General features: G+C 35.1%; 2 protein-coding genes across 2 annotated transcripts in view; one reads left to right on the plus strand and one right to left on the minus strand.

The window, feature by feature from the left end:
• Positions 1-8269: 8269 nt before the first annotated feature.
• Positions 8270-12416, minus strand: Tmem63 (transmembrane protein 63). Its single transcript, XM_068770620.1, has one exon. It carries the CDS (start codon positions 12223-12225, stop codon positions 9988-9990), a length of 2238 nt encoding a protein of 745 aa, XP_068626721.1. The 5' UTR covers positions 12226-12416; the 3' UTR covers positions 8270-9987.
• A 1104-nt stretch (positions 12417-13520) lies between these two features.
• Positions 13521-26095, plus strand: part of LOC137926561 (scm-like with four MBT domains protein 1) — a 34719-nt gene continuing 22144 nt past the window's right edge. Inside the window, exon 1 of the mRNA XM_068770208.1 lies at positions 13521-13734. Coding sequence (XP_068626309.1) covers positions 13663-13734 — 72 coding nt within the window. The 5' untranslated portion in view covers positions 13521-13662. The remainder of the gene's footprint in view (positions 13735-26095) is intronic.

Below are 26095 nucleotides of genomic sequence, written 5' to 3' on the forward strand. Positions count from 1 at the left end.
TCACAGGCGAGTCGAGGAGGGATCTGTATCCAACCACGGTTCGCCCACGCTGGTCACGTTCAGGGAGCGGGCGACAGCTCACTAAAAACGGGTGTTGTCTCAGTCCCCTACGGCAGGGGTAACATAGTTTAGCGATAGTACATCACTTGCTTTAACCTTTACACAATATGACTTAATACATTAATGTATTGTTTCGGACAGTGTTCCATTTTTGAACCATTCTAATTTTTCTTTTTAATTTATATTTTTATTGGTATTTTAATAATCTTTACTGATATTCTCAACAACTACATTAATAAGATTAAAATCATTTGTTATCATATGTTTTCTTTAATTTCGTTTTTAATAACATCGTCTTAATATTTTTTCCTCATTCTAATGCACTCACTTCTGGATTAATTGACGTCACGAGTGTGGGTAAAAGAAGTGAAAACACGTACTTTGATTAGATAGCGAGACATCGCTCTCCTGTTCTAATAAAATCCACACAACAAATCTGATTACAGCTTTACGGCTGATTGCAGATGATAACATAACAAAAAAAAAAAGATTTTCTCATTCCCACTAGTAAGGAGATCCAATATGATTTAATTTTTTTTCATTTTGACAGTTTTGTGCACATTATATTATCTGTCCTTACCTTCCTTACTGCTATACATTTGACAGTTGATTGTATTTTCGCGCCAATATATTGTAAAATGCTTTGTGATGTTAAAATTGAGTGGGGTAATAGAGAATCGAATCGCTATGATTGCAATACATTTATTTTTATAACCCTCCATACGTTTGGTGTTAGTTAAATATTTGTATACCCGGCCATTAATAGTAACAATGATACCTCCTCCGTTTGTGATATAAAAATTTCTCGCTGTCCACGAAGTGTTCGTACGAAAAATGTTTTAAAAGCAGCAAGAGAAATAGTTCGAAAAATTCCTGTCCGAAAGCAAAATATTCATTAAGGAAATACAATATAGCATCTAGAACCATGTATTTTAAAAGATGGTTTAAGACTTATAGCCTATAAGAGAAGCACTAGTCATTTCTTAACTGATAATTTAAAAGAAATAAGGTGGTAAATTCAAAACAACTACTTAAGCGGTACGTGAAGAACGGTTACAAAAAAAAATTACGATCAAGAGAATTTGTACAATTGAGCAATATTTTAATAAACAAAATGACTATTTATGCTGAAAGCTCTAAAGAAGCTTTCATTGATTGTTTGGTGGGGTGTTAACTATGAAGGTGTGACTACACCGTATTTTCGTGACAAAGGTATAAAAATTTCAGCACACGTGTATTAAGATACCATTCTTGAAAAACTAATTAAGTCCCTTAACAACATGATACTTTCAGCGGAACTCGGTGCCGAGTTCGGCCGATTCACCCAATCTTTGTTAGAAACGAACATTCTGGACTTCATCAGAGCTGAAGACTGGCCATCACATAGTCCTGAATTCACTAGATTATGATTTAAAATCTGTCTTACGAAGTAAGGATTGCCATGTAAATGCCATGATAATTTGGAGTCCCTAAAACAATCCCTATTATTGGCAATGAAGAATTTTCTATGTGACTGTATTGCAGCCAATGAAGATCATTTCGAATAAACTTTATATATTTTTAATGATTTTATATTAATATATTGAACTAACACACTGTTATAATAATAATTATTACGTATAATAAAATAATGTTTTCTTTTGTAATAATGTTTATGGCAGCACTAAGTATGTAGGTGCAGAAGATTTTGTCTTTCGAATATTATGACTCATAACATATAGTGTATTCACCTTAAAAAAATCGTGACTCATTGTCGAAAACCAGCTGTGCCTCGTGATCAATTATATCATATAGTAAATTAAAGGGGCTAGTTCATACATTTTGTACGGCATACATATGTTGGTCGAGATTAACACGGCTTTCAAGATAAATAGACCAGATAAATAAAATAACTAACCAAATTGTATAAGCAGACAGACATACTGTGATTATTACGAAAATTTACTACCCACATTGGAACCGTCTGGATTTTATACAAGAATGTTTTTATAAAATATTTAAAAACATAATGTTAATTAGAAATAAACATTGTTAGATAAATAAAAATTAATATATAAACTATATGTGTATTATAGTATAACAAAAAATTGTAGTAAAATATAGAATAGTCATAAAAATGATAGGTTCTAAATTCAAAAGTAACATTTAGTTTATTTTTTAACAGACTATATATTGAATTGAAAATGTCGATACACTACTTACTTTAGATGTCAACATATATACAACACACAGGCAACCCGCGACTCTTTGAAGGTTTCGACCAAGGCTTTCGATAAATGTATCCGATTTCCTTTTTCGTTTACATGTTAATATAATTTTAACGAAAATACAGTTATTTTGTACGTATTGCAATATAACTAGAAGGTAGAAAATTCATAAAAATAATTATTCACCAAATTTTAAAGAATTATAGAGATGTAAAATAAATGTGTTACAATACTTAAATTCAATATACATATTATTTAATATATACTTTTAAAAACATTATTGAGTTGTGTACAAACAATGTCAAATTAAAAAAAAACTTCTCTGGCTATCAAGAAGCTATGGCATCCCTGTTATAGTGTTTCAAAATTATAAATGCTTTATATTCTTGTTCAAAGTTACTAAGCTCATTTAAAAGGATACGAAACTTTGGTAGTTTCGTTCGAATTTCGAAGTAATTTACGTGCGCGAATAATGACGTAATTTTAATGCGACGACAACGAGAACATTTTTCATTTATCACCGTATAAATGATTTGAGCGAAATTAAATAGAAATTTACTAATTTGACGTATGCATAATGATCATTAGGATTTATGCGTAATACGTATAACAAATTTTAATTAAAAAAATATTAAAGTCAAATTTTGGCGGGATTTCTATTGTGTCAAATGTGATACGTAATAAAAGGTTTTAGTTATTCTACCGTTTCGAACAGCGCTTTCTACCATTTAAATTACAAATATTCTAAATTATTATCTATATAAAGACAAACAAGATATGTATTCCTCGTCTATGTGTATTCTGTATATTAATGTATGATATAATATACTTACTGCAATCCAATCTCGATTCATGCAATGATATTTATTCAAACAAAAAAAGTGTATAAATGAAATTTGTTACGCAAAGTAAACAGCTGCGTGGAGTTGTTGTAAAACTCGATACTAAAAAATTAACGTATACATGTAACAATATCAAAAATTTAAATTTAGAATACATCTTAGAGGCTTTTAAGATTTATTCTTCCGATTCAAACAGAGGAAACTCGAATCAGTATATCTTGTTCCTAAATCTGAATTCAAATTTAAAAGATCTTCGATTATTTTTAACATAAAAAGATCAGGTGTTACTTACCACCGTAAAAAGACCACACTTTCCACCATTTGTTACAAGCGGATTCTGGGCTACTTCAGGCAAATAGGTTGGAGGCTACCAGAGAGTATCGATAAGCTGGTTGTCGTAGAAAAAGTAGAAGGAAAGAGACCAAGAGGGCTATCACCAACCCAAAGGCCGGACTCTGTGTGGGTGATGACAGGCTATAATAACGAAAGCACTAAGAAAAGCAGGACATATAGACCTGTGGAGGCAAATCGTCGAATTTTGGACCTGGTTTTTCCTGCAAGGGCGTGAATTTCAGTAAAGCCAAGAAGTAAAAGGTCAGTGTAGTCAGTTTGTGAGTAAGCTACCATGTTTGATGCATAGATTATAAAACCAATCCTGCAAATGAGTCAACTATCAAAATTCCACACTTTTCGATCAACTGAAAGCTATGGATTCCTATAACAAGATCGATTTAATAAATTTTAGATTTAAAATTAAAAAAAAACGTAATTGTTATCTCTCTGTAGGCGAAGTTTAGGCGTTACGAGTTTATCTTTATTTCTTGTAATTATCGTGTATACTAACTTAATAAATATAGTAAAAAAAATCTAATAATTTTTTTTATCCTCAACACCGATATATATTTTATTTATGTATGTTTTTTATTTATGTAATATTCTTCATTGTACACGTTAAGATACATTTAATAAGTCTTACGATAACATACAAAAAAGTACAATGGACGGTCTTATCATACAAGGTAATCTCTTCCAGACAACCATAGTATGGAAAAGGTAAAAGTACTAATAATGGGTAGTTTACGCGTAAAAAAAATACATATTTACAAACAAACGAACATAAACATACATACCTAAACATTCATACATACGTATATAACATATATACTATAAGGTTTAATACATATTATAAATATATATATTTAAAACTTTCCTGTGAAAGTCACCGTTATATATATCTGTATCTATTGTATCATTGCGTCATATACACTAGGCGATGTTATGCGATACCCAACAAAGCCAGTAGGTCGGATTACGGCTTCTTTCCTCCGTTCTTAAGATATTCATTACATTGTATTAAACGAGGAAAGCTATATAAAAATAGCGCACGCTAAATAACAGTCTTTAAACACGCGAAACCGTTGTCAAGAAAATTTCACGTTTCGTAATTTCCGCGAATTTGCAGTTGTTCATATATTTGTGCATTATTAACTAATAAAATACGTTAGTCGCTAACATTTTATATATATAGAAAAAATGTGTCATGGCTACCTCATAAGATAAACCATATAACTGCTATTTCTGTCACGAAAAAACGATACGCTAATAATATTGGTTTCCAGTTAAGGATAAGATAATGGTATTCGTAGTTGGTCATAATTAAATTAATTACAGATTAAAACAAGTAAAGAGATTATTGAAATATAATGTTACATATTAATAACCTCTGAAATTTCGAAATTCAATAAACTAATAAAAATGGCTGCCATTTTTATTTAGTGTCAATAAATGATACTTATCCCTAATTGTGATATATTTGTAATAGAATGACAAATTTATTAATATTTTGTTGGCAGCAATGTAGTATACTGTATAGCGAAAAAGAAAAACAAGCCGGCATTTTGATTCTTTCATTTTCATAGTTTCGGAACGAATAAATCAAGATTTTTTATGTTACAAAACCTCGTAAAGTATTTAAAAACAGGTTTAATCGCTATCAATTGTCTTTAAGAAATATTAAATAAATTAAAATGTATTACGCGCAGGATTTTCTTTATTATATTCTTTATTCTCAAGAGCTTAAAGGTTGAATATATAAAAGTATACTAAATATAGTTAGGTTCGCAATTTTTATGTTCAACAAAGTATATTAGATAAATTAAAAATACATATTGTATTGTGGTTTTAAGAATATAGACATTTGAGAGGAGAGATGTGGCTCTGTATCCGGATATAAAACGACGATGTGTGATAAAAAGGCTGTTTAATACAGAATGCTGGTAGTGACTTGCTATTGTTTCACGAGCTATGCCAAGCCCGCTGTCATTTCAACGAGCAATTCTTCGAGCTACGTCTAAAAATGTGACAGCTAGATGATCAAATTTTTTTTTACAATTTACTCCAAACTATCCTGTAATGACTTATAATCTGTAATGCAATGGCGTCACAAGCGGCAATTCGTTTTTAGCTTGAGATTTTGTTCTGTTATTTAATTATCTGTATCACAAAAACATTCAAATTACATTCGAACTATTAACCAACGGTTCTCAAGTCGTCACAGCGCTAACTGGGTCACGGTCATTTTGTTCTTCGCATACTTTATAATCGAGTGAATGTAGAAAATTTTATTACTTATAGTTAGACAAATTAAGATATACGCAATTGCTCATTTGGACGTATGCATCAGGGGCGGCTCTAGTTCATGTACAATGAATCCATGGCGCCCCCTAGGCCTGACCAACAAGGTCGTCTGTTGACCTTGTAGGCTGACACTTCCGAAGCTTTCGTCCCCATAGATTTTGACATAAAATTACCAAAGACCCAAAACTTTTGTGTGTAGAATCTTTAAAGGTGGTGAATGTATAGTTCATTTACTGAAAAAGAATTTTTGATCGACCCTTTCAACAATTCTATGGTTTCAGAAATAATAAATTACGTAATATTAAAATTATTGTTTACTATATGTCCCTGCAAACATAGAATTTATTAGCATGACGCATAAGAGAAAAAATTCAGACACATCTATGATAACTTTATACAGAGCGATTGGAAATAGTTAAAAGCATTTAACTGACAAATAAGCTGATACATTAACAACCTTAAACTTTTTACTTTTACAACAATAAATAATCAACCTGTGTATTAGGTTAGATCTGTAGCCACCTGTCAAATACTTGAAACTGTGAAAACGTGTCATGCCAGGACTAAAGCTGCCAAGGGAGCCCGTGTTAGTACTTTAGAGGTCAAGTTTAGTAAATTTCTGCATTTTATCATCTAAAATCGATGAAGCTCTAACTACCAACACGTGTTTATGTAAAAAAAAACAATATTTTATAACCTATAAATTTTCAATAAACTTAATGACAGTTGTTTTTTTTTTAAAGCCAAAAAAAAATGTTTTTTTTTTGAAGCCCAAAGAAATAAATGTACGTACAAAATTATATCTTAACAAATAAATATGTAGATGACTAACCTTATAATGTTTCTAAATCAATATCATTAATTTCAATCCTCTTAATTTACATTCAGCGGCCATGTTAAAAGTTACCTGCGTAACATGTTTATTATTCCTTTGCTTTTTATTGAACAAATATAAAATTAACGTTTGTTATATGTAGTGAATATAAAGCAAAGTGCAGCTTTCCTTAAAGATCAGTAATTTCCTGCGACCGTATACTATGAATAATTATACTATATCGCCGGTCCACCTGGTGGAAGGGTCGGGCCACGCCGCGTCTACTGGCTCGTGTTTGGCACTAATCGGTGTAACATAACTCCTGAAGATGTCCCGTGGAGGGGTGAAACACGTGTTGAGTGATTTGACGGTGGCAGTAGTTCGCATTGTTTGCCGTATGCGCATTTATCAGCGGGCTGGCGGGCGGTGCACTTTGTTGCACGACTACCACTGCATGTGCGGAAGTGGCTTAATATTGGTCCTTTTCTTACTTAGGATGGACTTCCTTAAGGTAACGCCTGATTCCATTAAATACTGGCTCGTGTTTGCCACTCGAGAACCTTTCGGCTATCACTTGCAAGAACTATATGCTCTGCACACAACCTACAATTCTTCGAGTTTCGTCGTGCTTGGTAAGAAAATGGCTTCGGATGAGCTCGGATACTGTTATATAAAATTAATTAAAGAAATAAATAACTTCATTCTATATAGACTCCTTGTTTTGATTCGATAGCAATATATATATTTTTTTTTAAATATGTAACTAGTGTCGCCAGGATGTATTGTTTTTCTTGATTTACTGAATGCAGGCAATTGTGATGGGTATTCTTCTTCCAGCTGCAAGTCACGCAAAAGCCTTTTAATTTACATAAGTTTCTTTACATATATATTCGTGGTACCGGAAAGTAATGTCGTTTCTGTTGACATATTTTACAGAAAAAAAACCGATTGATTTGTTACCGCTCCGGCATTGAAAAACTACTAGATAGCAAAAGGTTGTTGACAACGAAGGTGAATATATTGTTGATTAGAAATAAAAACTTGTTAAAAGTCTAGTCGTATAAGTTTAGTCGTGTGAATTTAACTTAAGAAAGCTACATACATTACTTTCCGATCCTCCTAATATTTACTACAAAATTTTACACAATCTTTTTGTTATTATATTTGAAGTCGCAACCCAAATGCTTTAAATCACTTAAGGTTTAAAACAACTCATCAAAAGATTCTGCAGTAGATTCTTGCTTGAGGAGGTGCAAGATTTTGCGCAAAGGATCACGTGATTATGGCTTTTGGATTCGAATCGGGAACTGTGTAAGTGTTGAACAGTCTGTACTGTACCGTCGAATATTATGTCCCCAGGTTAAACATTCTTCCATAAAGTAAAGCCGATAAAAATAAAACAACACCACAATAGTTCATACGTCATATATTTGATAAAAAATATCGCAGAATTAATAACTTTAGCGTGCGAACGATAAGTCACCAATCGCGCCGTAAATACATACAAGCGAAACAACAAATACATTTATCTAACACAATAACTATACACGTAAAGTTTTATTCAAAAAACTTTTTTTCATTAGAAATATTAGTTGTATAAAAATAAAAATCACACAATAATTATTTAATCACATCGATTCGGCAAATGAACAGAAATTTTTTCGAATGTTTCATCGAATAATCGATTTTTATTACAAAACGTGCTCGGCTTCGAATAAAAATAAAACATTGGGAGTCCACGGAAAGACTAGATGGGTTACAATTCTTAAGCAGGTCCATGAAACATTTTTTTTTTTAGATAGTGAAGGACTGTTAAGTTTACTTCATCTATATAGGCAGATATTAACTTAGTGAATGTTAATCGTAAAAATATGCATAGCCAGTACGTGTCGCTACTTACAATGCGCTAAAATTCGCACTTTTTATTTCGAAAACCATAAATTCGTATTTGGACCCTAGTTGCAAAGCAAATGCCCGTAATTACAGTATCCGGCGATAAACATTGCACATCGACCATTGGAAAGAGACAATCGGCTAATTTCGGCTTCGTAGAGCACTATCTCTCTCCCACACTACTTATGTGACGTTTGGCAGTCGCTGCAATATTTATCGCCGGGTAATGTAGATCTACTCTTCATATTTTTGGAATATGGTAGAAATGTATCAGCAGGCGGGTCAACGTTGAAAATGATCCGTGAGGAAGAAAGTCTGGAAACCTCTGATCTTTACCAAACATTAAGTTAAATTTTATTCGTTTAATTTGCATAACCAGCGAACTCCGAAATTAATATTAGGTAAATAAAAAAACAACATTAAAAACTATGCTTATTGGAATGGTGAAATTTATTTTTTGGCTACACAAAAAACCGAACATCAAGTGAAATATACGGTATATATTGTTGTAATTTTATATAATCATCAAAAATAAGATAGCTTCGATTATTATCAGAGATCGCATATTCGAATGCATATTTATCTATAGTACCCGGCGATAAATATTGCACATCGACCTTTGGAAAGAGACAATCGGCTAATTTCGAATCCGTAGAGCACTATCTCTTTCCCACACTACCTATGTGACGTTTTGTCAGTTGTATTTCGTGCGACAGAGAAGACGCTCTATCGTAGGGTACTGTAATGTCATTATCGATAAGAAATTATGGGGGCGGTTTCAATAAGATACAAATGGATAAATCAACAAATGATTTTTATTACATTGTTTCCGAATCAACATATGTTATTCCTGCAATACAAAAGTGTAATCCATATTAAGCCAACATATAAGGTTAGTATGCATTCGGGAATACAATTCCTGATAATAATGTACACGCGTCTAAGGCATTTAAAAACTAACATACTTTCTACATATCACAATGCATCTATATCCATCTATATTACATATAAAACAAAAAAAAATCGCGTGACATATGCTACTAGCAATAATAACAGTTAATAATTTAAATTTACTAAAAACAAATTATTATATAATCTATGGAAAGCTGTATGTTCTCCATAAATAGGTATATTAGGTGCATAATTGTAAAAGAAAACCGTATGACATGATATTTAGAAATTTCTCGATCTTTTGCTTTTAGCGCCACCACGCTACTGTTTGATAATCATTTTATTAATATGCACAAAATAAAAATACTTCAAGTTAATACATATGTACAAATTTCGTTTAAGTAATCTAAGTAGATCTAAATCAATTTAAATTGATATGACTGTATTGCGTTAATTTGATTATAGTGACGTAATACGTAAGTTATGACTAATATAAAAATATAATGTTTTTATTTACACGATTCAATAATACCCGATAATCAATTAGTACGTGGCAATAAAGTTGTTCTGGATCAGTTCTTATCTTATCACGCAAAAATGTATTTGGTATTGCATTGCGATTGCTATAACTTGTTCAATTCTCTTATATGTTAATGGGTTCAGGGTTGTAGGAGGGATTCGTGACGGGGGATGATGCTCCATAGTCGGGGGTCGAAGGCGTGGAAACCGGTGTTGAGTCGATCGGCTTCAGTAAAACCGGAGCCACGTATTCTGGGAAGCGAACGCTAGATTCCACCTGCAACGGTGCAGGAGGAGTGCAGCTAGGAAAAGGGCTAAGGAGTAGAAAAGTCCCGAACGCAACAATAGACGCCATGATAAGAATAATCGTTCGCGCCTCGAAACCGGAACGAAGTCCCGCCCACGCGGCCATGTTTACGAGGAGAAGTAACACGGAAACTCGAACCATTCTCACGGCAGCTGCGTGAATACGCCCGCCACCGACTCCGCTCATGTCGCTCGGCCCATAAGCGAAGTACAAATTATGTTTATCGCCCACGTGCTTTAACAGCAGATAAACCAGACCAAATGGCGAGATCAGAGGACAAGCCAAACTGTATACTATAGTAATGGATATGATAGCCAAACTCCACGCGTAATGTACACCAAAAGGAAATTCGTACAAGATCGCCTTCTTCACGTAACTCTTTTCAGCTTTCGACTTCGATTGCAACAGGTACCAGACGTAAAGGAACAACTCGGGAAAGCGGATCAGTTCTAACGCGGTTCCAATAAAACCAGAAGTGATGACGTAATTCACGAAGAACGCACCTTTGTCTGGCAGGAACACGCAATCCCAACGCATCGTGTCGTTCTCATGATGCAGTGTCCAAGCGACGAAGGCCTCCGCACTAGCAAGTCCTAATGACGGCAGAATCAACGTCATTAGCAGCAGGAAAGAAACCGTTTTAGTCATGATGGAGTAGTTTTGCTGAGACTTTGTCCAATGTGACAGGAATTTATCAGTGAAGGCAACAATCGCCGGCATGACAGCAGCCATGGTCCACAGCAGCAGGGTCGGTAAAAACTCAAAAATAATGCTACTAATCCTGTTCAGGGCATCTGGTTTGACAACCATTGTGTTGAACAAGTTTACAATGATAGCGGGTGTTGTGAGGAAGAAGAGAACTATGAAAAGAGCAAAGTTGACAATGATGGCTTTTACATACCAGACACTGGGTTGCACACTGAGGTTCTCCCATACAATGTCAGATGGGTTTGTTGCATGTGAGAGAACCCAGCCCTTATGCAGGTTGAAATTCTTAATAACATGTTCAGCAAGCAGGTAAGATGGCAAAGTAAGGAAGGCAATGCCTAATGGGTCATTGAGTACCATAGCTCGACATCTTTTAGCTTCATCCTTGAGGCGTTTCTCTTCAGTAGTGTAGTACTCCAAGGCATCAACCTCTGGGCCGCATAAGTTCTGTCTAACAGTTATTCTTTTCCCAGTCTTCTTGTAATATGTATCCGTGTATACCAGAGCTTCAGTTACCATCTCCTTTTTTTCCTGAACTTCATTAAGCTTATTTATGTTGTATGCAAGACGCAGGTCAACTATTTGAATGTGTGGAAAGTTATGAGTAAAATAGGCTCTAATGGTTGCTTCATTTCTATCAGCTCTAGCAATGTTAGTGATCATTACAGTTCCCGTCATTGATGTAGGGACAGGCTTCCTGCCTGTACATCGCCTCATGATCAGCACAGAAATGGGCAAGAAACAAATACTAATCAAAGTATGTGCCCATAGCCAAAGCGATCTGCCATTTAAATTAGACAAGGTTGTTCTACTAAAGGTATTAGCATCTACTTGTAAATTTGTGCCTTGGAAGTTTATAGGCAATATTATTCCAATAGATACAATGGTGACTATGAACATTAACGTTATTGCGTGACGCTGGAAGGAGAGGTAGTGTACCGCGTCGGGGCCGCATTTCGCAAGGACCTGCTCGCGCGTGACGCGGAACACTGCTGGCAACCAAGTGAAAAAACCTTCGTCGATGTTTGAAGACTCGTCGTTGCTTCTCCGCCTTTCCACCAAAGAGTCTCCGTCAACGCCTCGGTAGAATAAATTTGTCCAACGGCTTCTCGAACGCTGAACGAGCGCCATCCGGCCATAGTTCCAAGCCGTACGTCGCAGAATCGTGAACAAAGCGATGAGACATACCCATGATATCACGTTCAATATTAACGTTTGTGGTATTCCATTATATGCCCCGGTGATAATCACATTCTGCGAAGTGTTCACTAACATACAGCCCTCATCGTCCGGATTTTTAGAGGTGTTAGAAGAAAATGTGTAAATGATTCCGTTTACAGTATTCATTGTTGATGTCGCAACTAGACGTATGGTATAAGAGAAAGTATTCACATGTTTAAACGTTCACTCCCAAGTAATATTATGTCGGCACTTTTCAATGAAACATTTGTTTCCAACACATTCGACTCTAAAACGTATATATTTTCTACAAATTGATTAAATTGTTATCCAACTACGACAAATAGTATGAAACTGATTAAAATAAACAGTGACGTTTCTTTTCATTCGCTAAGTAGATCACGTCATGATTCACCGCCTTCAACTGTAGTGATGCGCAAAACTGAAAATAATAATCGATTAAAATGGGCAATAAAGAGGACAAATATAAAATACTTTTACACGGAAGTGTACCTTTCTTTTGTACCATATGCTATATCTTCTCAAGGTATTTTAAAAATAAACAAAACTCTTACTACTTCCTAGTATTATATCACAAATTCATTGCTATCCCTATTAATATTTATAAAATAAAAATTTATTTGAATCCATATATATGTATATATACAAAAACTTATTACTCATGTATAAGAGATTATTTTTAATAACATGTTTTTATTCAGATTCATACATGTCATGGATAGACACAGAAAGCTTTTATAAAATTTTAACGTTCCAAATTTGTACGTTACTAAAAATAAGATTAAGTTTAAAAATCCTTAACCAAACTAAACGTCGGTTCGTTTGTTTAAGTTAATCATATTAAAGGTAAACGTTCAAGTATGTAAATTGCGACTTAAATATTTGTTCTGAATTCAAATCGATACTGTATATGAATCGAAATATTTACTCAGTTATCGATAAAAAGTTCACATTTCTCGTTATTGAATAGATATACTTATTGTTACTGCCTATCGCATCATTCGTTCCTTCCTTGAACGGATCGTATTGTTTTTCGTTCAACGCAATAAAATAAGAGACATATATATTTTTAAATATAATTAAAGATGGTTATATTTTCATTAATTATATGTTTTTAACAAAGCTTCAGCGAAAGTATTATGATTTTTGTAAATTATTAACAAAATAAGATTATTTAATTACGTTTTTTGTATTATACAAAAGTTCCACACATAAAATTTTTTGTCATTTATAAGAGTTAAGTATAAAGATAATATTTAATTTTTTTACAACCATTTTAATATATTTTCAGGTATTATTTACGCTTGAATTATTATAGCTCGTTTTATGTATATTAATTGACTAAATTTTCCGAACGACAATAAGAACGAAATAAGTATACAGTTAATATGAAATGTAACGAGACAGATAGACATTATTTGTTATTCTCGTTTTGGCGAGAAGAGAGAACTGTTGGACGGTGAATTAAAATTTTACTCAATGAATTGAAATATTGAAGAATCAAGTTTGGCTTCTTTTTTGTTATTTAATTTTAATATTATAATATTTCTAAATGCTGTGATTTTAATTTAATATCAAATAAAGATGGATTTTGATTGGAACAATTATTTGGAGACGAATAAAAGCATCGCTGTTCCCGAAGAACTATTTTCCCATGTAAGTGCGAGTTTAACATTTTTTTATAAGTTTATTTAATACTTTTCAATTTGATAAAGTCATCGATAAATTATAGAAGTTTGTTTACTTGAGGAAGTTCCGAGGATCTAAATATTGAGAAACAAATTCTTTGAGATAACATAATGATTTGTTTTGTTAAAAAAATTATTAGTAATACGAAGTATGGATGCTCTATTTTTAGATTGCGACAAAATTTTCAAGGTTTCAAGTCATTGAAATATGATTGCGCTTCTTAATTATAATGGTGAATAATTTTTAATGTTATCCATATGGTATACATAATAATCGACACTCACGACTGTCTTTAAAGTCAATGTTAATTCTTTCTGCAGTTTTAAATGGCTAGGATGACTACTTACTTTCTATTACGAAATATACCAAAGTTACTAGTTTTATAATACCACGATAATTAAAGCGAAAGTTAAGGCGTGTTTTTATAAAAAGTTTCAGGCTAGTTTTAAATGAAGTTATTATTGAAATATCCTTAAAAGAAAAGTCAAAACTTTTTTTTAATTTGAGGTAATTACTTTTTTAGCTCAAATTGTTTTACTTCATTTTTTTGTACAGTTTTTAAAAAAATGTGTCATTATTTTTAATATTTATAAATAAAATTTATTTTCCTTTTATTTTCTTGAATATTTTTGATATATTAGCTTTGTCCATACAGACAAATGTAAACAGTAATGAAAAAAAATATATTAATGTTCCAAAATTTAAAAAAGAATTTTTTTATGGGTACCACATGTCTCAATAAAAAAATAAATGTAATTATTTAAAATAATAATAGATTAAAGCATTCTTTTTATAACAATTAGAAATTTATAAACCTTGTAAATTATTTTACAAATCTTTTAGTTTTATTTTTTGTCAAAATTAAAATTGCTATTATTAGATTACTTTCATTATTGATTTGTCATCCAAATACTTTATTATTATACTAAATATACGATAGATATTTTAATTCAATATCTACTGTTAATCAAAAATTGTTTTAACACAATTTTAGACTGATATTATACAATAAATTTTATTATGACACATTGTTTTATGAATTTTGTATATTCAATATCCATGCATATATGGTCTACCTAATGATTTAAAATTTTAACACCTCCAAGTTGATTATTGAATTCAAATATTATGTGGTTGTACTCTTACTTTTAAAAATCTATCACATAATTTTTAGTGCATTGCCATAATTATTAACATAGATATGTTTGTTTTCACATACTATATTTTAATTTATTAAAGACCTTGCTTACTCATATAAATTCTGTAATTTTTAATGTGTTCTTAGTTTAAAATCCTGCATAATATATTTTTAATTACAATGCCATAATTATTAAAATAGACATATTTCCTTTTACATACTATGTTGTAATGAAATATACGGGAGGATGTAATTATGTATTTAGTTACTTTGTAAAAAAATATTTCATATTATTTCTTACTAGCAGTGCCAGCAACTTTGTCTGCATGGAATTTAATAGAATAAAAATATTCCATTTCTTTTCTTAATTAAATTTTATTAAATGAAAGTAGCCTTAGTCACAACTAAACACATCATCTAGTTTTTTGAGAGATTACCTGGAACAAACAGAACAGACCAAAAAAATTAAAAATGTAATTTTGGTGTATGTACCATATAATAAGCATGAAGTAAAAAGTGGTTATTTTATTTATTTGTATAAATTGCTGGAGGAGAAACAAATATTTAAAAAGTAAATGAATACAATTGGTTTACAGGGATTTAATACATTGTATAAGAGTTATTTCTCTGTCTGCTACTTCTCATTTTTATGTTACATTATAAAAAAATGTTTACATTCCAGCGTTTTCCCATAAATTTTTATTGAGGTAATAATTTAAAGATAAATGGCATATATATACATTCCAAATCCCATGATAGTCTGTTTATAACTGCATAAATAAATTATGTTATATTAATGTCTTGACTTTTCTAAAGTGTGCAAAGAATGGAAAGAGTTAATATTTGTTTTATTGTTTTACTATAGCACATTATACATGATTAACATATATTTTATATTGTCATTCTATTAAACCTTTTTTATTTAATTAACAAATCCATACTTGGGTGAATAATTATAAATTACTCATTATATTAAGTTTGAAATGTATATGTGTGTCCATCTAAATCAGTGTTTCCCAACGTGGGACCCATATCCCACAGGGGTATGTTAGATTGTTAAGGGGAGCAATTCGAAAGTTGACTCAAAACAATTTTAACCCTTTCGCTTTAATATAAAAATTATGTATGTTACATACACGAAATAGGTTATCATGACATGGAAAAGGTTGGAAAATTCTAATCTAAATCGTCATGTTAATAGACGAAGTTTGAGGATAAGTCATGTTAAACTAAACTTTGATATTATATTTTTTCCCGTATAATTTTTTCCTTGATATCATGGAACTTTTAAAATAAATTATTTCCTACAAAGACGAAGTATCGAAGTTTCTGGAAAGAATGTAATTTTTCAACAAAGCTATCAACTGACATAGTATAATAAGAGTAATTATTTTTATTAGGTTCTTAAGGCGTTATTTATATCTATGTACGTGTATGAGTTTATAATTTTCTATATTCTCAGCGACATATAATGATAAATCATTTTATTTTTTATGTTACCCACGCCGCGTCTACTGGCTTCGTTTTTATGGTCAATTTTATATTATTTTTAATACAGCAATGAGATCAATTGAGCAGTGGTAGACGACTGATACTTGTGATCTTTGGTCGCCGTTTCGATACCCGGGATACGATTTTATATAATTCACACTTTGTGCCTTAATTATATAGGATTGCTACTGCTCACAAACAAGTTTCAAATGGGCATCAGCGTCCTCTGCGTACCATAATATCACACTGCGATCACCAACCCATCTGCCAAGATGCAATTGTGGTATATCAACTTACACATAACAGTAGGGGAGGATTATGCCTAGTAGTGGCCGTTTATGGAGTAGAATGACGAGTAAGAGTATTTCATTTTGAAGCTCTTGACTTGTCTTGTGTCAGCGGGCTGGTTTCCGTAACTAAGCGGCAATTTACGTCGCGGTTGGTTATTTTTTTATTCTGACATAAGTTATTATTAAGCTCTTATATCGATTAAAAATCATTCAGACTATAAGATGATATTTTTACAACATTTTTGTTATATGTACTTGTTGTGTTATGTTTATAACCTGTGTGGTGAAAGATTTGGTCATAAATGAGTAAGAATGTGCTGGTATTTTTAATTACATTGTTTTTAGTATGCACTTTAGACTCCAAAATCAGCCATATTTTGGAGTCCAATAGATTAAGGATTAGATTGGAGCAGGACCTATCCTCTTGTCTGATGAAGACAATATTTTGACGTTCAAACCAAGTCTGCCCTGTTTACCTGTGAAGATTTAGAGTAAGTACCCTTTAATAATTTTTACATTCATCACATTGACTCGATGTTTGACATTAGTCGGTGTAACATTACTCCTGAGGATGCCTTGTGGAGGGGTGGAACACGTGTTGAGTGAATTAACGGTTGCAGTTGTGTAATTCGCATTGTTTGTCGCTCGCGCATTTATCAGCGGGCTGGCGGGCGGTGTACTTTATTTCACGACTACTGCTATATAGCGGAAGTAGCTATATATTAGTCCTTTTCTTACTTGGGATGGACTTCCGCAAAGTAAAGCCTGAATCTATTAGACCCTTAAACACATTCCATGCCATGCGGGTTGTTTACGACCCCCGCTGATCCCCGCTTTCCGTTCAGTCCATTTGCAGTTCCCATTGAATAACAAAAGATTCGTAAACAAATTTATTGTAGGGTCGAATATAGATAACTTCACATCACGTATGCGCGTACGGATACATATTAAAATTTATAATTTTTGTTTATTAATTATAGCTTTGCAGTATTGAAAAAGTGTAAAGCATACGTCTTAAATGACTTTTTTTAATTTTTAAAGTGTAGGACATATACGCCATATGCGGTCTGAATGGAAAATCTTCAAAAATTGTCGTGACACGAAACGTGTTAAGCCGCGTCTTGAACTATGGCACTGGTTTCTCCATCCTCTTAGTACTTCTATGGTAGGAGACTCACCGATGACAGTGATGAACATGTTGAACTTCGGAAATATAATGGGCTTATTCAGAACTGGCAGCGTACAGTGTTATTTTAGCGATTTAAAAATTCTTCTATATAAGTAAAAAGGATGAAACGTTATCCCGGCGTACTGTATCAACCCTCTAGCTATTTTGACTCTTATTGATTTTAATCGTTAGGTGAGAAGGTGACCTGTTAATATTCTGTAAGGTCGCAATCCTAAATCTTCAATAAGTACCTTTTTCACTCGTATTTATTTGAAAAGCCGACAGTTTTTACTTGTGGATAGGATTTCTTACAATTTGCGTTTTACTAGATATTTGCTGGCGTCCTAAGCCGTCTAAACCTCTTTGTTATCAATGCTTGTGACACCATAGTAAGATAAACAAATATTCGCGTGGTTTTTAAATTTTTGATCAATTCAAAAATAGATTAAGTAATAAAAGGACCAATATTTAGCCACTTCCGCACATGCAGTGGTAGTCGTGAAATAAAGTGCACCGCCCGCCAGCCCGCTGATAAATGCGTATGCGGCAAACAATGCGAATCACACAACCGCCACCGCCAAATTACTCAACACGTGTTTCACCCCTCCACGGGGCATCTTCAGAAGTTAAACTCCTGAAGATGCCCCGACTTCCCTGACTGATGATGCCCTGACTTCCGCGAGGTAACGCCTGATTCCATTAAATACAAAAATAGATTATTGCTTCTCGGTCTATAAGCGTCCATTACATCGTATAAAATTAACGAAGTAATCTTATTTTAGCACCATTAAGTTACAAATATATTCAGAAATTAAATAGATAAAAATAATTTCCAATTCGTTTTTTAAATTATATTGTTTTTTTTTTGTGCCAGTGGCAATATTTAAAGACGAACTATGTATTGTAAAGAAATGACATGTCCACGCTATGACTTTTTTATGGCCTATTAAAGGCCCTTAACTAGTTTAGGATAGAGACTTTTATTATCTTTTTTTAATAATATTATCACTTAATTTTTTTTTTCTCGTGCTCTTCTTTCATGCGTCTAAATGCGAGTACAGAAAGTCGATCCTTACTATTCCAATGATCTGTGATATGGGACAGGCGATGACGAAAGTTATTCTGGTGCATTTAATCTCTTCTTAACGACTTAAACGTTTAAGATACTTCAACTAGTATCCTCTATCTTAGGTGGCACATGTAACAGAATTGGAAATATTTCTCTAATTGTTATAGACTTAGAAATTCGAATTATTTGTCGCTATATGAAACATAATCAAGGAAAAGGAATAACGAAATCATATTATGGATAAGCCTTTTACTTTAATATGTAATTTATCAAAATGATATTTAATTTTTAAGTATTGATTTTAAATGGTGCAGTTTTTACAAATTTAGTCTATAGCTTTAGTATAGCTTTTAAGAATAAGTTTTTTATATAGCGTTAGCAAGGCAATACCAATCCCATTGGGGCATATTCTGCCACGATACCATACTATAATTGGCATGAAAATCGGTGTGATGAATCGGCCTTGAGGAAAATAAATAATTGTGATATTATTATAATTTAATCATGTAATAACTTTGCAACGTAATTGCGTTTTAAAAAAAATGTTTCTTGATATTTGATATTAGGTCGTATGCTATCTGTAAGGTAATACTTTTGTAAAATTTAGTAATTTAGGCTATCTAGACTATATGTTTTAGGCCTAGGCCATGAGCCGGCACCCGTCAACCATAAGAGCCTAATATAAGAAATAATAATCGTCACAGTTCTCCCAAAGAACACAACAATCCCGCGACATCTGCATATCTTGACGTCCTTTGCTGCGCTTACCGACCCTTGGGGTCCATTCTACAACCTTAAGGCCTAAAATATATAATTGGGGTTTATAAACATTTTCCTCAGAATGCTTTTTCAGGCGTTAAAGTTGATGTTGAAATATAAAAAAGATGAGGTTGCAGTAATTTTTGGCATTTTAAATATTTCATGGAATCAGGCGTTACCTCGCGGAAGGTCATCCTAAGTAAGAAAAGGACCAATATTTAGCCACTTCCACACATGTAGTGGTAGTCGTGCAATAAAGTGCATCGCTCGCCAGCCCGCTGATAAATGCGTATGCGGCAAACAATGCGAATCACACAACTGCCACCGCCAAATTACTCAACACGTGTTTCACCCCTCCACGGGGCATCTTCAGGAGTTATGTTACACCGATTAGTGCCAAACACAGTCATATTTTGGCATCTTATATATGAAGACAATACTGTCGGTAAAACTTGATGTGTTACCTTTAGTTTTATTATAGAAATATAATACAATCCTATTCCACTGTTCATGTTCACGTCATGTATAATATTCCTCGCCATTAAATGGGTAACAGGAAATTTGACCAAAAACCTTATCGCACTCACATTAGTGGATTTAGGGATAAAAATATGTTTTGTTGTGTGGTAACATTGAAAACAATTCATTAACAAGTTTTTTACGTGATTAATACAGAGAAAAAAAAGTTGCACAGATTAAAACAACATTGCTGTCAAACATTTGGCGCGTTTGTGATAAAAAAAAACTTATCGTACAAAAAAAAATATTATATGTACAGGGTGTAACACCACCGATGTATCACACGTGGCGCAGGAGTGGGGGATCTCATAACCTATTTCACCACCACTGTTAGTTCAAAAATTTGATATGATATGAATATCTTTTGCGTCTTGATTTTATTTCACTTTTTATTTTTTGTAATTTATGTTATTAACTAGTACCTATATTAATTAAAGAATAATTTCGGAATTAAGTACGCCGTTATACAATTATAATAAAATATGTATCGAATTTTGTTATAAAATGCGAAGAAACTCTGTCTCTTATATAAAAATTGCAACTTTTATTAATGACGATAAACAAGTAACTTACTTTTAACTTACTCTAAAAGTTTTACTTTATGACTCGCAAATAAATCATAATGAAGCCGCGTGTGTGCGCGCTTGTATTTTGGGATACGTTTTATTCCCGTAAACACACTGCGCCTATACAATATTCGGCCGTGCATCGCGATGTTTGACCCAATTTCGTTTTTATTATACAAGGTAACACACTAAATATTTATGTCAATTATTTGGAATCGGATGCTTTGTCGAAAATAATATTATTTTTGTATTGTTATTGTGGACTAGGTTGTACCACAGGTTTTGCTTAGTTTGTAGTTGACATAAGTAAAAGTGTATATATTTACGCACAAAAAACATACAAGTACCCACACACGTGTACATAGATTTACACGCACGTAGACCTTTACATTGACATGTATTTAAATAAAAACACATACATACGCATAAAGACACTTTGGTACATACACTTACACATTGAAAGAAAAATGTACATATATACGAGGGTGAATCAAAAAATTCTTGGAATCAATATTAAAAAATGCAAAGATTTAAATAATAATATTTTATTTTTCTACATAATCTCCCTCCAATGCAAAGCATTTAGAATAACGCGTTTCTAACTTCCTTATTCCTTGTGAAAAAAAATTATTTTCTTGACTCTCGAAATAGTCCTCTACGGCAGATATAACCGCGTCATTATCGTGAAATTTTGTTCCACGAATTTCCTCTTTTAATTTTGGAAATAAGTGAAAATCACTTGGGGCTAAGTCCGGAGAATATGGTGGGTGGTCAAGGAGATTGAAGCCAGCACAGCGGATTGCGTACAGCAGGAGCGTTATCTTGAAGGAACAACACGCCCAACGACAGTTTTCCACGACGTTTTTCTTTAATCGCTTCACGCACTTTCGGGATTAAATTTGCATAATAGGGTCCAGTAATCGACTGGCCTTTTCGCATGTAATCAATAAAAAGGATTCCTTCACTATCCCAGAACACAGAGGCCATAACTTTGCCAGCGGTAGGAGCAACTCGAAATTTCTTAATGGATGGAGAGGATGGTCGTTTCCAAGACATGCTTTGTCTTTTAGTTTCAGGATCAAAATGGTGGACCCACGTTTCATCCATGGTGACAAGACGACAGCAAAAATTATCCGAATCACGCTGGAACATTTCGAGATTACGCTTGGAAATTTCCAAACGTCGCTTTTTGTTTTCGTCGGTTAACATTCGTGGCACCCATCTTGCAGACACTTTTTTGAACCCCAGTGAATCAATTAAAATGGATTGAACGCTACCAAAAGATATCTTTAGGATCTTAGCTATATGTTTTATAGTCATTCTTCTGTCTTCCAAAATCAGATTCTCAACCTTTTTGACATTTTCTTCTGTAACGGAGGTTGAAGGCCGCCCAGAACGCGGGTCATCTTTACAGCTTGATCTACCTATTTTAAATTCAGCCACCCAGTACGCAACCGTAGAATAGGGTACAGCAGCACCCCTTAATGTCTGCTGAATGTCCAAAAAAATTTCCTTCGTAGACATTTTTTTCAAACTGAGATATTTTATCACCGCACGTAACTCACTTTTATCCATAATTTTGACTTTTTAGCAACTCGTTGCACAAAAAAATTTATTACATGCGAACGAACTGACAAAAATTAGTGACAGTCTGCATAAATATAGTGTGATAGACACTCTTTACTTTGAATATCGAACTTGATCCAAAAAGATTTCATATATATGCACTTCTAAGAACTTTTTGATTCACCCTGGTACTATAACCACATACTTTTCTTGATAATGTATCTGTAGAGATACATCAGAAGTAAAAAAAAATAGTGGCATCAATTTTGAACGCAAAGTTATCATTTGTATGTGAATGTTTAGGTAATTTCTTAATTTTCGAACGCTTGTTCAGTTTTTTCTGTTGGCATCCTTGGGTCTTAAAAGTCAAGTGGTATGAATATTAATGTAATATCTGCTAAGTTAAGGGCTAACACACATATACAAATACACATAAAAGTATCGTATTTATCAATTTGTCTTCTCTACATACAGAATTAATCGCTTTCGAATTGAAAAGAAACTATACTTGTGAAATTATCTAATGAATAAGAACTAATATTAGGGTTTTTAATATTTTTTTGACCACATAAGAAGTTTCAAGATTACCTAGAGAGTAATGGAGAGGGCTATGTTCGGAGTTTCGCTGTGAGATCGAATCAGAAATACCTTGGAGAATTGCACGTTTAAAGTTGGCGGGATACATAGCTGGTGCAACCGATGGCAGTTGGGGTCGAAAGGTTCTCGCGTGGTTACTACTAGTCCAGGGCCGGCTCTAGCTCGTGTATAAAGAAACCCTAGCGCCCCCTAGGCCTAACCAATCTCCCCCCCTCCACCCGCGCGGATACTATTAACTTTTGCCGTCGTAACAAGAAAGTTTTTTCATATTCCAACAAGCTATTTTATAAGTAGGTATAGCTTACAGTATGGTATTAGTTATTGGCCTCTTCTAAACTTTAAATACGTAAAATAAAACCTTATTTCGAGTTGAAATAAAATGTTCGAAAAAGAAGCCGGCCGATAAGAGTGCTTGCGTTTGATAACTGCCTCCACCGCTCTGGCTGGCCGCTTATCATTGTTGTGCCATGATGGTCCAAGACGATGCTCTTAGTTGACAGGGGTGCCCGTGTGCATTGCACACCCTGCACTATAGGTTATGTCGCCCCTGCACGAGTGGGTATGCCCCCTCACTAGTTGGACCGATGACTTAGTTAAAGTTTAGGGAAGTCGCTGGAGGCGATCACCACAAGACCGATCACCATGGTCATCTTTAAGTAAGGCCTATGCCTTGTAGTGAGCGTCCTTCGGCTCAAAAGAAGAATAATAAGACTTACGTATCGATGTTTAAGCATTTTTATTTGAATTTCGAAGGTACCCGACTTATATAGAGAACTAGCTGCATTGTTTTGCAAAAAAAAATTAACAAGTTTTTAATTAACAAATAAAAAATAAGGGTTGATCATAGAGGGATTAAAATTTAGGGTTGTATGTATTTTTGTATGCTGTATCATAAAAAAATAAAAACAAAATTTTTTGTCTAAAAATAAAAAAAGAATTAGGGGTGGGCCACCCTTAACATTTAAGGGGATGAAAAATAGATGTCCGATTCTTCACTCTGGCCGATATGCGCGCCGTTTCGTAGAAGTTCAATCATGCACAACGTGACACGAGAATTTTATATATCAGATGTAATTTATTATTTACTATCAGTACGCTTGGCTCATCTCTTATTCTGAATGTGTAATGCCGAGTTGGAATAAAAAATATCAACCTTAATGTAATTCGATCGTTGAAATCAACGTACCAAAGTAAGAATTTTAATACCGGTACGTACCTTATTTGCAACGTTTATGCAATCAAGCATGACTAGGCGCAGTTGTATAATTGGTACGTATACCGAATTTGCGTGTAATTGGTATCAGTTGCAAACTTATAAAGTTTATTTTTTAATATTTGTTCATTTTCGCGTCGAGTATTCATAAATAATACTCATAAAGATTTATTTCACACAACACTTCATATCATTTTTTTTTTTTTTTTGTTTCGGTGGGGGAAATCTTCCGGTATTCAAGATGCCCTGCCTCTGGGGGAAGGACAGGGGTATGTGGGGTTCCTACCCACTAAAACCCCCCCCGGTGGTCGCCCTCTGCGCTAAACGGGGGACCGCGGTATCTCCCGGTCAGGGATCGCCACGCGGTCTTCCCTTGCGCCTTGCTATTTTTCGATAGCCCGTCCCGGGGTATGCGTGGATACACTACCCCCGAAACCCTCGTGGTACTATCACGATGGTTCGGGACCACGTCGAACCATCGTCCGCCTCAGAGTCGCCGAAGCTAATGGGAGTTTAGGGCCCCCACCCTAAACTCCCGCGACTCCGAAGGCCCCGTTCATGGTAGGGGAGCACCATTCCTCGGAGGGCCGTCGCGAGGCACGTCTCTGCGCTGACGGCGTCGTCTCCGAGCGGGATCTGTCCTCTGCCGATCCCGTTCGGCTGCTTCCTTCTGGGCCATGACGGTCTCACAAAAAGAGGCCACGGCCCTCCACGCCGATGACCCACTCAGCATCGCCGACACGATTGCTGGCAAGGAAAGGTCCTGTCCGATCTCGTCCGCCAGAATCCGCCGCTCCGACTGCCACGCCGGGCAGACCGCAAACGTGTGCGAGGCGGAATCCTGGGCGGCTCCTCCGCAGTGGAAGCAGTTCGCCGTCGCTTCGCGACCAATCCTACACAGGTAATCACCAAAGCATCCGTGCCCGGTGATCATCTGCGTAAGCCTGTAGGTGAGCCTTCCGTCTCGTCGCTGCATCCAGGCCTCGAAGACGGGCAGGATCGCTCCAACGACGCGTCTGCGCGCATAGCGCTCTTCCGAGAGCTTAGCGCGCCACGTCGCAAGCGCCCTGCGCCGTTCCTGCCGTCTGACCGCCTCGAGCACACGGTTCGGCTCGCCACCGCCGTCTCGGCGGAGGGTGCGGACTTGGTCGTAGACCCTCGCATCCGATTCCGCTAGAATGTCCAGGGGCGGAAAGCGCGCCAGGACTGTCGCCGCCTCGAACGATATCGTGCGATATCCGCGTACGATCCGTATGGCCATCCTCCGCTGGACGCTGTAGATCTTAGTTCTACAGCGTCGAATCGCCAGCCTTTTTGCCCACACGGGCGCCCCGTACAAGGCTACGGACCGTACGACCCCTGCATAGAGGCGGCGGACTTCCTCCGTGGGTCCCCCGAGATTAGGCAGCAGTCTATGCATGGCACCCGCTATCCTCTCAATCCGGGGGACGAGGCGATCGAAGTGCTCTTCGAAGCCCCAGCGACTGTCCAAAGTGAGGCCGAGGTACTTCATGTACCGCCCCACCGTGACATCGTGCTCACCGACGCGAACGCGCGAGTCGGGAGGTTCCCTCGTTCGAGGCAACCGGTGGAACCATAGCGCCTCGGTCTTGTTTGGCGCTATTTCCAACTCCAGCCCGCGTATTTTAGCGACGACGACTTCCGTCCCAAGCTCGGCGAGCTCCCTGGTCCTCTCGAAGTTGTCTCCGCTGGCGACTACCAGCGTGTCGTCGGCGTAACAAACGACGCTCACGCCGGCGGGGAGACTGACTTGCAGAACCGCATCGTACGCGAGGTTCCACAAGAGTGGTCCTAGGACCGACCCCTGCGGCACCCCGCGCTTGATCTCCCTCCGGTTACTCCTTCCGTTTTGGTCCATGTACACGATGTACCTGTCTCGCAAGTAATCGCCGATGACGCCTCGCAGGCAGGGAGGGACCTCATGTTGGATC

Source organism: Battus philenor, unplaced genomic scaffold (assembly GCF_028537555.1).
Source record: "Battus philenor isolate CCGP_79_NKW_IND1 unplaced genomic scaffold, ilBatPhil1.0.hap1 SCAF_3, whole genome shotgun sequence".
Taxonomy (NCBI): domain Eukaryota; kingdom Metazoa; phylum Arthropoda; class Insecta; order Lepidoptera; family Papilionidae; genus Battus; species Battus philenor.

Bases quoted from the DNA above. Each gene is read 5' to 3' on its own strand.
- Tmem63 (XM_068770620.1), bottom strand. From the start codon at position 12,225: ATGAATACTGTAAACGGAATCATTTACACATTTTCTTCTAACACCTCT.